We start from the raw sequence: 13,559 nt of genomic DNA, 5'->3' as shown, positions 1-13,559 counted from the left end.
CATGAAAAAAAATTATGTAGGTGTTTGCTTAATCTCAAATTATAGATATATTTTTATAGCTTAGCAGAAAGCATGCATTTGCTGAGGTAAAATTTTCAGTAAAAATAATTTGATCCAAACTATGATTTTTACAAAGATAAGAAATAATAAACATATAGTTTAGCTCCAACAAAAATGCCTGCAACATTTTTTCCTGAAGTGGTTAGGAACTTAGGATTGTAGGGAGATGAAACTGCTTAGGAGCAACTTATATATATATATATATCATAGTCACCTATATTGTTCAAGGTATTATCTCGGCGAGGATATTTCTTGGAGAGATTTTCAAAAGTTGAAAAATCTCGGAAAAATATCAGGTGTTTAAAAAATTGAAAAAATATAAACAACAACAAAAAAGCTAAGAAAATAATAAGTTTTTCATTATTTTTCTTCCAAAAATATAAAGAATCATGTTTTAAAATATAAAAAAGAAACAAAAAAATAGGAAATGCAAACTTTAAAAAATAAAGAGTTTTTCCAAATAATATCGCGATAATTTGTCTTCCGGCGATATTTTGAAAATATCACGAGATATTACCTTTAATATAGGATACATTAAAATATCGGTATTTCTCATGATATTTTCAAAATATCGCCGATATTGGTGACAGTGATTATATATATATACATATATGTATATACACACACGGTGTTTATGTACCATGACACCATACAGTGGTATACACTTTTGTTTGTGCATATCTAGCCATCAAATGGTAGATCTAACCTTACACATGAGTTTAGCATGGTTTGTTTACAATGTTAGAAGGTTTTATCATGATTGACACACCATAAAATCATATTTTCAAGATGGTGAAAAATCAACGGCTCACAAGTCATCAAAATAAGGGTGATTGAAAAATGGCATAAAACATCATATTTTTGTCGACTTTAATACATGAATATAGTAAAAAGGACATGCTAAGCATGATCCAAAGGTTAGATTTTGTGTTTGGAGCTTAGATATATGAAAATCAAGTGTACCACCTGTAAACACCTCAAATTTTCACTCACCTTCCTGACATTTCCACCAATCATCACATTTCAGTTCTCTGAGATCACTAGAGGGCAAAATGGTCATTTTCTAATATTGGACCTGGCAGAAAAGTCCAAAAATTCATTCCCGAGTCTCAAAATTTCGCTATTTAGGCTCAGAAATATCTTCAAACTGCAAATTTTCAAAATCATATTCTTGACAAGAAGCTAGAATTTTCAATTCCTGATTCAGAGTGGCATTTCATGAGACATGTCGTTGCATATCATCGCATGAGCATTTCATATCACTTTACTGCACAGCATGTCATTTTGAGATCCAGAATTCCTGATTTTCAAAATTATCCATCCAGATTCGAGTTTTAAATGTTTCAAAATTGATTTCAAACCCCTGGGTTTTTTAAAATAGTCAGTTTCCCTCGTCTTAACCCCCAGGACTCCGAATTATAAAAAGTTTTCTCAGGAAAACAATCTGGATGGTTTTTTATATTGATTTTAAATTTCGTCAGTTGGAAAGAAGGGGACACAATTTTAAATTTAGAAGATTTTATTTCAAAACTTTTGCAAAAAGACACTGAGTTTCTTTACAAAATCTCTGCATTTTCTTTATATATATTTTACCCTGTTAGGACCATTTTCCTTCCAAATTCTTAAAATCAGACCAAATTCTATTTCGTATTATAAAAATCCCAAAAAGAAGTTATTTTTTCTTTTTATTTTCAAATAAATGGTGTGGGACCCGCCTCGAACTGGCATCACGCTCAAGGTCTCAGGTATTTCTCTCATTTTCAAGCAGAGCCCACCCTGGGGTGGCACAAATTTACAAAACTTGTTTCCTTATTTTAATAAAATAAGAAAGTGGGCCCACGTATAGGTGGCGCCACACTAGAATTTCCTATAAAGAAAAAAAAATTATGTTTATTTCGAAAAGCTTTCTTAACCCGGCTGAGGTGGCACCACCTTAAAAAAAAAGACCTGTTTTTACTCATTTTTTTACTTTTCCCCCAAATGGAGCCATCGTGAAGCCACAAGAAAGGGTTTATTTTACCTAATCTGGAGGTAAATGAACCAAAATTTCAGAACAAGCCAACCGTCCCCTTTACAAAGATTGGCGAGTTTCAAAATTTTTCAAATGCTTTCAAAATTCAGTTTGGAAAATTTCAAAAACAACCAATTTTTCTGTAAAACCTCCTGAAGATCTTTAAAAGGCGAATCTCCGATTTCTTTTCGGGCGATCTCTTGAACACCCATGGTTTCCTCTAGTTCTTTGGAGACTCTCTTGACAAAACCCCCAATCGGACGCCTGTTCCCTCTCAATCTCTCTTCTCCCCTCCTCTATCACCTTCTTCTTCCCTCTCGTCTTTCCCCTGATTTCCCCCCCTCATTGATCGGCTAAAGACAACCACGGCTACGGTAGCATTCCAGAAGGAACACTTCCCTTCTCTCAGCCTCTGTCAAGCCAAGGTAAGGATCATGGTTTTTCCCCCGATTCATATCTCCTTTCTTCCTTTTCCTTGGATTGTCGATCCCTATCCATTAACGCACCATATGCAGCATCAGTCTGCATATAGCAGCACTGATTAGCATCTTGCAACAACGATTTGACCCCTTTTGAAGGGTTACATTGAGAAATCACTTTACCTAAATTTTTTTATTTTCTGCACTCTATATGTTTTCATTCCATCATATATTAGTTGTAGATGGGTTTCCATATTTCGTTCTGCATCATTCTTATGTTGAATGCTCTGTAGCATATGTCATTCTGCGTATATACATATCTTATTTGGTTTTAGCAGTTCATATCACACACAGTTTGTTTCACTTATATATTGGCCACATTCACACATATAGGGCGTTATTCCATACTTTGGTTGCTCTCTCTAGTGATTAGGATTGCATGTTACGGGTGTAGAATCCATCTCTGTTTTGCAGAATTTCCCTAAATTTTCTTCTCTTTGCATTCATGTACCCTCTGAAGACCATTTTCAGTTATAGATTCCCCTGATATTGTTTTCTTAGAGTTCATTAGTGCTGAAAGTAGTTGATCTTGAACTGGTAGGTGATGGTACATCTGATAATCCTGCAAAATCAATGCCTAGTCATGAAATTCCCCATTTCTTTTATGACGCATATTCCATCGTAAGCTAACCTCCTGTGTGCTTTCTGAATAACTCATTCCAGTTGTTGAATCAGGGATGCCCATCTAATACCTGGCCGGATACAGGGTGTTTTATTACAGTGATTTCACTAAGTTACAACAAAAAAAAATGTGTATTGCTGTCAAATTCACGATACTTAAATGTCTGTATCTGTAGTTTATGCTTTTCGGAGGCATTTCTTAATGAGTTTGTTGTATCTTTTCTACTTCGGTATCTTTTGATCTGCAAATTTACATAGCATAATCTCCTTGGTAAGTTTCGTTATTTAGGATGATATTATACTTGCAGCTGATGAAACCATACGGCTGATGATGACAATCATCGTCTGTGTGAAAAGTTCTGTTTGGTGAGTGAATGGTAAAATGATATAGTCATATTGTTGCCGCATATGAGCAGTAATATCGACTTTTGGTATTCAGATTTCATGGTTGCTGATTTCTACTGTGTATCAGCTTTTAGCTGGTTTGTATGTAAATCCTTTTCAGCATAAGTTTGTTATATCTTATCACAGGTATCGATTTTATTCATTATAAGTAATCCCCACATATCATTGTGACCCCGTAACAGCTACATCTTTGTTTCTGCACCTTTGTACATTGGTAGTCTACCTTAAGGCTTCCCATCGTCCCTTTGTATTCATAATGTCATTTATACTGATGATTAACCACAGCATCTCCTTTCCTTTGTACATCTTTCCTGTAACTTACCTACCCAATGCTAACAGTATTTGAATGTCTGTCATTTGGAATCCAATTGAAATGGTGTTAGATGTGAGGTTCTAACTTGCGGACATAGAGGTCATTTTCTGATCGTTTGATTTATTATGACTGGTAACTGTAAATCAGTCAAGTAATTCATATCTGAGCATCATTCATTATCGTTCATATGATTCCTCAGATTCATTTAGGTTATCTTTGCATATATACCGGGTTGTAATCATGTATATACTAACTGTAGCAATACATGTGTTCAAGCTACATATGCATTCTCCACTTCAATAGGATATACATATATTTAGATGAACTCATGTATAACCTATTAGGCATTCACTCATAAAGTTTAAGCATTTACTCATGTATATTTAGCTAATTTCATACCCATTTTCCTTTTTTTTTAGTTTTGCATATGCATATCCACATGCATCTTCTCATTAAAAATAGATAGAGCACTTCCTTATGGAATATCTATATTGCCTTAGATAAATGTATATACATTTAAATAGTCATATTCTCATGCATTTAGAGATAATGCAAATTTTCATTTAATTCAAGTATTGCATCTAGGCATTTCTATAAGCATCCTAGTAGTACCTATGACATCATATTTTCATTAAATGGTACATTTCCATCGTAGTTCATGTATAGTCATTTGTGCATTGTCATCAACATGAAATTTTTCATCTCTCTTTTCGTATGCCGTATTGCTTGTATTAATTCATTTTGCAGGAAAATCTAGAAGATGTGGCTTCTTTTGGCACTATCATTTATTTATTTATTTATTTTGTCAACAATGTAACACTCAATTGTAAAATTTGGAATAATATTTATTTTTCTGCTTAGATTAGGATGCATATCATATAGTTTGAGTTTCTACAATATCCTGATTATGTGATTCATGCATTTTATTTCAAAATCACTGTGGATGTACACGAATGGCACGTGCACCAACTCTTAGAAAGTTGATGAACTCGGTGGAATCCATATTTACGGCCCTAGTCAGAATATGGATGAAACCCATATTCAGCATCTTTCTACTAGTCACACCGAGCCTACACTCTTAGGCTATCTTCCAAAATTCACTGCATGTCTTCAAATTTTACAAATATTTTAGAATTAACTAAGTAGATTACAAGCATATTTCGGCCATAGTCGGAATATGTGGTAATATTACCTTAGTTTAATTCTAAAATTGCACATTTTCCTGAGAAAATGTTTTCACAAAAAGACATTCATCCATTCGAATCACTTGCATCATGCAATCACCTGCATTTCTCAAACTTTTTCTCAAGAAAAATTTCATTCCCTAGAAATCGATTCCTCAAGAAATTCTAAAAATTTTCAAAGTTGGATTTCCCAAGTCACGTTTTTCCACGATTTTCCCTGGAAAATGTTCTTTTCTTAAGATTCATTTTCAAAAGGAGTTTTCATCATTCTCAAGAATCAAAATCGATTTTCAAATATTTCAAGGCTAAGATTTTCAGAATTTCAATTTCCTGAGTTTTGATTTTCCTTTTCCAAAGAGTTTTTCTATAAATTTTCAATCATTTTCCAAAGAAAGTTTTCAAAGTTGAAATTTTCCCTGACAAGCATTTTCCCTTCAAGTGTTTGCCCTTTTCTCAAGAATTATCTCTATTTTCTCAAGATTCGCATTCCTTCATGATTTTCCCAAATCTTTACACACTTTCTTGAGATTTCAAATCCTTTTATCGGAGTTTTCCTGAGAAATTGATTTTCATCTTTTGCCTTAGAAGCATTTCCCAACTTCAAAGCATTTTCCAAGCATACATCATATTTTTCAACTTGCATTTTACAAAATTACATAACACATGCCTGAATTCTCTGTGCATTAAGGATAGAACACGATTTTGATGATTTAGCTAAGTCAAGCACACATTTGGTCATTGGTTCGATTACCCCTGTTAAAGGCGGCAGGAACGGTCAAACCTCGTACCGACAGGTCGAGTCCCATTCTTCAGAATTTTTCCGCAATTTTCAAAAACGGAGGCGAGTATTTCAAAACAATTTTCAAATTCTGGTCAAGTTTGACTCGCAGGAAGGTTTCCCTTCTCTCCCACAGGGAAGGGAAAAATTTTGCGACGAAAACACCACCATATACAATACCGCGGTAGCAGCACTATATATATACTCTTTGGCAACTGCGAATTCAAATGTTTAAATTTTGTGTCAAAGATTATCGTTCATTTCTTCTAAAATGATAATTAAACAATAGCCATCTAAATCTGTTGCCTGCTAACAAGCTTTGATTTTTAGTACTCAACAAAAAAATAATTTAAACCAGATTAAACAATTTTTGACTTCTTTGGCATCAAATGCATTCTCCTAAGTGCTTGACCATGAAGTCCTAGCATTTGGGTCGCTTCACCAACTTTAAATGCACATGGCATGTACATGTGAACATGTCAAATGCATTCTCCCAAGTGCTTGACCATGAAGTCCTAGCATTTGGGTTGCTTCACCAACTTCAAATGCACACAGCACGTAAATGTGAACATGCATGTGCACGAGTATTTGTGTGTGTGTGTGTGTGAGAGAGAGAGAGAGAGAATGCAAATGTTCACATTGCCAGAAAGACCACATATTTGTTTGTTCTAAAATGGAAAAAGTATTAAAAATAAAAGGACAATAAAGAAAGAAAAAGTGAGAGATGGGCTAAGAGGAGAGTACCACCACTTCAAGCTTCTCATCATGGGTGTCAAGAGAGTTCTGAACTTCCACAACAGATACTGAAACGTCATGTTTCTTGACATAAACTCCTTTTGAGCCACTAGCTAAAGGAAAAACCAGAAATTTAGTAATCTCAAAAAGAAGTCTGAAAGTGAAAAAACAAAGAAAATGACAGATTAGAGGCCCAGTGTTTGAAGAAATTCCAGATATTGTTGAAACAATGAAACTTGAAATGATAAAAGTATCAACTACTTGATAATACATGCAGTAGATAACAGATAAGAACTCCTAAAGAAAAAGATCAAATTTCACAAAGACTAAAAAATAATAACAATAATAACAAAAACTAGGCAATACCATGATGGACATAATGTTGACCCCGACCTCTTCCTCGGCCTCCCTGATGGCCTCTTCCTCCATCTTTTTCACTGGCTGAATGTTCCGGACTCTAATTTCCAGGCAAACGTTAACAAGTTTCTTATTCCAAGTGCAGATTTATATACTTTCCAGATAACAAAATAAGAACAGGTGACAGAGGATCACAATTAGAACAGAGTACCTTATTCTCTTAGAAAGTGGGTATGGAGCACACTTATTTTTCTTAAGAATGATGATACTGGAGATCCTGAGTCCTATATTTTATTGCACATAATTTCATGAAAAAAAATAAGTTTATTTTATTTATGCCCAATCGTGATTGGTAACACACCATAATCATTGGATTTTGACATTTTAACATATTTATTTGGGAAACAAAAAAGCAATGAAAGATAGGATCCTAGATTATCATTCATTAGTCTAAAAGATCTTGGATTTTGAATTTGGAACTATGAAGGAATCCGACACAAGCACTACACACTCCTACCAGATCAGTGAAATTGCACTTTTCTGACCCTGAACTTTAATAACAAGTTCCCTGAACAGGAAAAAGAACAATTGTTGGGAAAGAGCATGGAAACTTGCCTCCACCTCACGCTTGTTATCATGGTGGTCATCAACCCCCAAGTTATGATCATCTCCAGCATTAAATATGGTCACAGTGCTATCATTATCCACGGAAGTTGCTTGAGAGCCTCCTGAAGCAAGCCCATGTTTCTCCTAAAAGAAAGGAACTGTGTGATGATGCAAAATCCTCAAGAAAAAGATGAAGCAAAGGATGTGGAAAAGGAGAAAAAGCATTACTGTCCGCTGGACAAGCAGTTGAACATGCATTCCAGTTCTCCAATTTCCTCCATCATTTAAAGTCAATACCTGATAATCACCAGCAGAACTATCAAATAACTACTGCTATTTAACCAGGGTAATTACAAAATTTCCTCAAAAATAAACTGATACCTAATACTAAATTGGTACTCACAGCTTTCTTTGCCGCCTCAACTGTTTCATACTCAACAAATGCATGCCACTGGATGATAAAACCCACCACCTCCCGTTAGCATGAGTAGGGGCAAGCATCCATAAATGAGAAACTGGAGACTTGCATGCTAGCAAAAGTATGCAAACTCAACAACCACATGCGCAGACAGCTGACACCTCTATGCTACACAGCCCACACTAATATATTTCCTTTTGGTCAGTCGGTAAATATTGAACTATACCATACCACATTTTGCAATGTATGCATCAGTTACAAAGCATTTAAAACTTAGACAATTCGAGTAGAATACAAAAAATAATTCCAGTAAAACCTGGAAAGAGACCATGTTCTCTGTTTAAGTCCATGGATTTCATGGCAGAACTTACAGTATCCATTCTTACTAACCAAACAGTCCAACCTTTTTGTTAATGCAAGAAGATGCCCAATAACGGTCTAGTGCCATCCATAAATGATCTTTCTTATTGATTGATTGGAAGCAAGCAGAACTGGCTTTTAAAATTTCTCAAGAGAAAAGGAAGAAAGAAAGAGAATAAAAAGGAGAACCTCCATATATGTGTTACTCGAAAAGTGATCAATTCATAAAACAGGAGATAATACATCAATTTAGTTTTTAAGCAATGGAAGATTGAAGTACCTTGCCGCGAACAGCAAACATCTGCCTAGTATTCTTTGCAGGTGCCCGTGAAATAGAATTAGGCTGGCGAATAGATATATTCTTCACACTGTAATTTCAGAATGCATGAATTACCTTTTCTATTGTCACATACCTGATGCTCATATAAAGTAAATATATGAAGAGACATACTTTCCGACACTGCCAAAAATCCTCTGAATATTTTCTACTGAATGGTCCTCTGGCAAATTATCCACTAGAACAGTGCACAACTAAGGTTTCACCAATTAGATAAGCAAAATTTGCCCAAAATAGATCAGAAAAGATGAAAAATGCATATAACAAGTTCAAGAGGCCATCAGATAGTTACCAATGCATCATCAGTATTAGTGCTGTGATATGGGTTCATCCTTTTCACTTTCTTACCGTCTGAACTTACAACCTGCCAAAGAATGAAAGAAGTTCATTAAATGATATTAGAAAAAAAAAAGAACTCGTAAACCTACTTTTCCCTTTTCAACAGAAGCATGACATACTTGCAAGCTGAGATGATGTACTAAGTGCAGTTGCAATGAATGCATTTAGTACAGAATTTGCCCAAAACAGACCAGAAAAGATGGAAAAGGCACAGAACAAGTTCAAGAGGCCATCAGATAGTTACCAATGCATCATCAGTATTAGTGCTGTGATATGGGTTCATCCTTTTCACTTTCTTACCGTCTGAACTTATAACCTGCCGAAGAATGAAAGAAGTTCATTAAATGATAGTAGAAAGGAAAGAACTCATAAGCCTACTTTTCCCTTTTCAACAGAAGCATGACATACTTACAAGCTGAGATGATGTACTAAGTGCAGTTGCGATGAATGCAACATCTTGAACAAGCTTCTTCATTCTCCTAAATGAAGCAATAACTGTAATAGGAACTACAGAAAGAAGAAAATTTAACAATCAAGAACAAAGATGGCCACTTTCTCATAAAAACCCAACTCAGTGCTCATCCATGAAATCTAACACGAATTCACAGTAAAACTCAAGCATCATGATATGATGGTGAATAAGAGAGGAAAAGAAGAAGCACATGGTTCACATAATGACAAAGAATGTAAGGATATGACTTGTGGGGGCAAGAGGCCACTTAGTAATTAACTGATTAGCTATAAAATATAGCAATGATTAACCTATGTGCAATATCCTGGTCAAATCACTTTTGTACTATAAAATGATGCATAGCTTTTTGCTATTTATGATGACATGACATTACTATTTTCAGAGGGTACAACTGAGAAGCATTTGACCTTTGACAACCATGCATACAATCTGAAGTCGTGCATTCGGCACCACATCACTATCTTTCTCTTCTTTTTTCCTCTGCATTCTGTCCATGAAATGAGTGTTAATCTCTAGCTAAGAAGCATATTACAACATTACATTAAATGTTTATTCTATACTTCTTCCAAAGTACAACTTTTCTTCGATAATCTCATAACCCAGATTCACCTTTTCGCAATTCATGTAACCATCACTCCCACATTTTCTCTTCTAACGCTTTCTTTTACATTTTTCCTCTTTTTTCTTGTTATCAAAAAGACAAGAGAAACATCATTACATATAGGCAAATATATGAGAAAAGGACCCTCAATGATGAAGCCAAATCAATCGATGATGACAACGATCGATTGATTAAAACCTTCAAGAGCTACCATCCATGGTATCCAATCTACAAAATGTTCTCTTGAGGTAAACACATGGAAGCACAAGAGCACACATTGATTAAAACCAAAGAATGGATAAGAAGCAATGCGTTCATTTCATCCTTGAGATATCTAGTATGCCCAAGACAAATGTACCCAAAGAGCATTTCACTGATACACCAGACCCACACCTTGAAATCATTTCTTCCGCTCGCATCACACCAAAGGGATGGATATAATTCCACAAGGCTCCATGTTAGGTTGCATAAACGGCTGTATTTCAGCCATCCAATCAAACATATGATATCAAATAAGTCCGAATAAGTGTTTCTAACTCCAAACTGAAATGAAATGGGGATCTTCGAAACATGAGCTTTGATTAACAAGAGCAAGTGTCAAGAATGACACTAAAGCATAACCCTTAAAAAGGGTATAACTGGAAACAAAATAAAAATAAAAATGTATTCTTTATTGATATGAAAAACCAATTGCTTAAGAAGCATTGGAGTGAAATACAGGAGGGGCTGCACCCCTTTATATACACAGCTGAAAGAGGACTCAATAGAGCTGTTGGGCACAGTCCAACAGCTCTATTTAGAGCTGTTGGAATAGAGCTGTTGGACTGTGTCCAACAGCTCTATTGCTAGTCAAGTCTGGACAGGACTTGACTAGCAACAGTCATTCTAGTTCAAACTGAACTAGATGACATAAAGACAAAAAATAAAAATAAAGGACAAAAAATACAGAAAAGAAAGAAATTAAAAATGTATTTATATATATATAATAATATAATATTATTATATATACATATATGTACAGTTTTACATTTTAACACTCCCCCTCAAACTTACGGTACAATGAGCGAAAGTTTGTCTAAGAGAAAGTGAAATCGGGGAGCAGCGAGAGGCTTTGTAAAGAGGTTTGCTAACTGATATTCTGAAGTGACATATGGCAGATCAATTATCCCGTGTAGATATTCCTCTCTGACGTAGTGACAATCCATTTCGATGTGTTTGGTGCGTTCGTGGAATGTTCTGTTACTGGCAATGTAGATCGCACTTTTGTTGTCACAACACATTTGTGAAGCCTTTGTTGCTTCAACTCCCATGTCAGCAAGCAGTCGTCGGAGCCAAACTACTTCCATGGTCGTGGTTGCCATGGCTCTGTATTCAGCTTCGGTGGATGAGAGAGATACCTTCTGCTGTTTTTTACACCTCCACGAGATTAATGATTCCCCTAAAAAGACACAAAAGCCAGTGGTTGAGTGTCTGTTATTGGGATCACCTCCCCAATCAGCATCAGTATATGCAATTAAATCAAGAGAAGAAGAGGAAGATAAGAAAAGTCCTCGTGAAAGAGAGGACTTGATGTATCTGATAATACGCATGACTGCTCCCATATGAACAGAAGTAGGAGCATGTTGAAATTGACTTGCTGTATGAACAGCATGTGCTATATCTGGTCTGGTAATGGATAGATAGGAAAGTGCCCCGACAAGCTGTCTGTAAGGAGTAGGGTCTGCAAGAAGTTCTCCATCACCAATCTTCATTTTAACATTAACAACTTCTGGAGTGTCAACTTTCTTATCATCAGTAATACCAGACCTGAAAACAATATCAAAAGCAAATTTAGTCTAAGATAATAAATATCCTCTAGGAGAATAAGCAACTTCAATGCCTAAAAAATATCTCAACAAGCCCAAATCAGTCATTTCAAAATGAGATTTAAGAAGTGTTTTGATTGTTTCAACTCCCTGTTTATCGCTTCCGGTGATGATCATATCATCCACATAAAGAAGAAGCACAATGATCCCTGCATCAGAATTCTTAATAAACAAAGCAGTGTCAGTTAAACAGAATTGAAAACCAATATCAATCATAACACGACTAAACCTATCATACCAAGCTTTTGGTGCTTGTTTAAGTCCATAAAGAGCTTTTTCTAAGCGAAGGACTTTACCCTTAGGAATACTTAGACCAGGAGGGGGTTCCATATATACTTCTTCAACTAGCTTTCCATTTAAAAAAGCATTTTTGACATCCATTTGAAAAATAGACCATTTTTTGATAGAAGCTAAGGCAATTAAGGTTCGGACAGTAGTCATACGAGCCACCGGAGCAAAGGTTTCTTCATAATCAATCCCATATTCTTGGGCATAACCTTTGACTACTAAACGGGCTTTATATCTTTCAAGAGTACCATCACTCTTGGTTTTAATTTTAGAAACCCATCGACATCCTATAGTTTTCTTCCCTGGAGGAAGATCTTGAATATTCCATGTAGAAGCCTTTTCAAGTGCATCTAATTCAACTTTCATGGCTTCTATCCATTTGATATCATTTTTTGCTTGAAAATATGTGGATGGTTCTTCATATGAGTGAATTAATGCAATAACTGCCCTATATGTGGGTGAGAAAGACTCGTATGATACAAACTTTTCTGGAGGCCTCGAGATTCGGGATGATTGTCTAGTTGGAATGTTAGAATATTTCTCAAGTGCACATGGAGTATTAGACTCTTGTCGCCTGGAATATTGAATACTAGTATCTCTATGAACTTCTTCATTTTCAACATTAAGATCAATAATTCTTGGATCATCATCAAAGTTACAATCAAGGTCATATTCATCAGATGTTGATGTTAGATCTAGCAAAAAGGAGTACTCAGTGACGTCTTTTAATTTTCTAAAATCAAAGAAGCTCTCCTTTTCAAGAAAGGAAACATTTCTAGACACATATAGTTTATTATTTTTGAAGTCAAAACATCTATAACCTTTCTGGTTTTCAGCATATCCTAAAAAGGCACAGGGAATCGCACGAGGGGAAAGTTTATCATTTTTGTCAGTAAATATGAAACATTTGCACCCAAATATTCTTAATCTAGAGTAGTCTGGATAAATGTTCATAAGTTTTTCAATGGGAGTGATATTTTGTAACGAAGAAGATGGCATCCTATTAATGAGATAGGTGGCAGTTAAGGCAGCTTCTGCCCAAAAGTCTTTAGGGACTTGATTTGCTATTAATAAAGTTCTAGTGGTTTCTATAATATGGCGATGTTTTCGTTCTGCCAGTCCATTTTGTTGAGGTGTATAAGGACAAGATCTTTGATGTGTGATGCCATGCAATTTAAGATAATTTTGAAAATCTGTGGATAAAAACTCTCCCCCTGAATCTGTGCGAAAAATAGTAATATCATATTGAAATTTGTTTTTAACCATATTATGAAAAGTTTGAAAGTATGAAAATACTTCAGACTTATGTTTGAGAAAGTAAATCCACGTA

General features: G+C 35.2%; 1 protein-coding gene across 4 annotated transcripts in view; it reads right to left on the bottom strand.

Moving 5' to 3' along the window:
- LOC149833965 (uncharacterized) overlaps positions 1-13,559 on the bottom strand; it is a 184,136-nt gene that overhangs the window by 125,519 nt on the left and 45,058 nt on the right. For 3 of the 4 annotated variants that reach the window (XM_090011142.1, XM_090011143.1, XM_090011144.1), the window contains exons 3-12: positions 9,416-9,510; positions 9,248-9,319; positions 8,957-9,028; positions 8,779-8,858; positions 8,608-8,695; positions 7,953-8,000; positions 7,778-7,846; positions 7,559-7,693; positions 6,953-7,043; positions 6,596-6,699 (exon numbers count right to left, since the gene is read on the bottom strand). In XM_090011142.1, coding sequence (XP_089867268.1) covers positions 6,596-6,699; positions 6,953-7,043; positions 7,559-7,693; positions 7,778-7,846; positions 7,953-8,000; positions 8,608-8,695; positions 8,779-8,858; positions 8,957-9,028; positions 9,248-9,319; positions 9,416-9,510 — 854 coding nt within the window. The remainder of the gene's footprint in view (positions 1-6,595; positions 6,700-6,952; positions 7,044-7,558; positions 7,694-7,777; positions 7,847-7,952; positions 8,001-8,607; positions 8,696-8,778; positions 8,859-8,956; positions 9,029-9,247; positions 9,320-9,415; positions 9,511-13,559) is intronic. The other variant, XM_090011145.1, reaches the window with a different exon arrangement.

This window comes from Nuphar pumila, chromosome 6 (genome assembly GCF_984573655.1).
Source record: "Nuphar pumila chromosome 6, dmNupPumi1.hap1.1, whole genome shotgun sequence".
Classification (NCBI taxonomy): Eukaryota; Viridiplantae; Streptophyta; class Magnoliopsida; order Nymphaeales; family Nymphaeaceae; genus Nuphar; species Nuphar pumila.
Note: the sequence above shows the minus strand (reverse complement) of the source record. Positions and strands in the feature narration are given on the sequence as shown.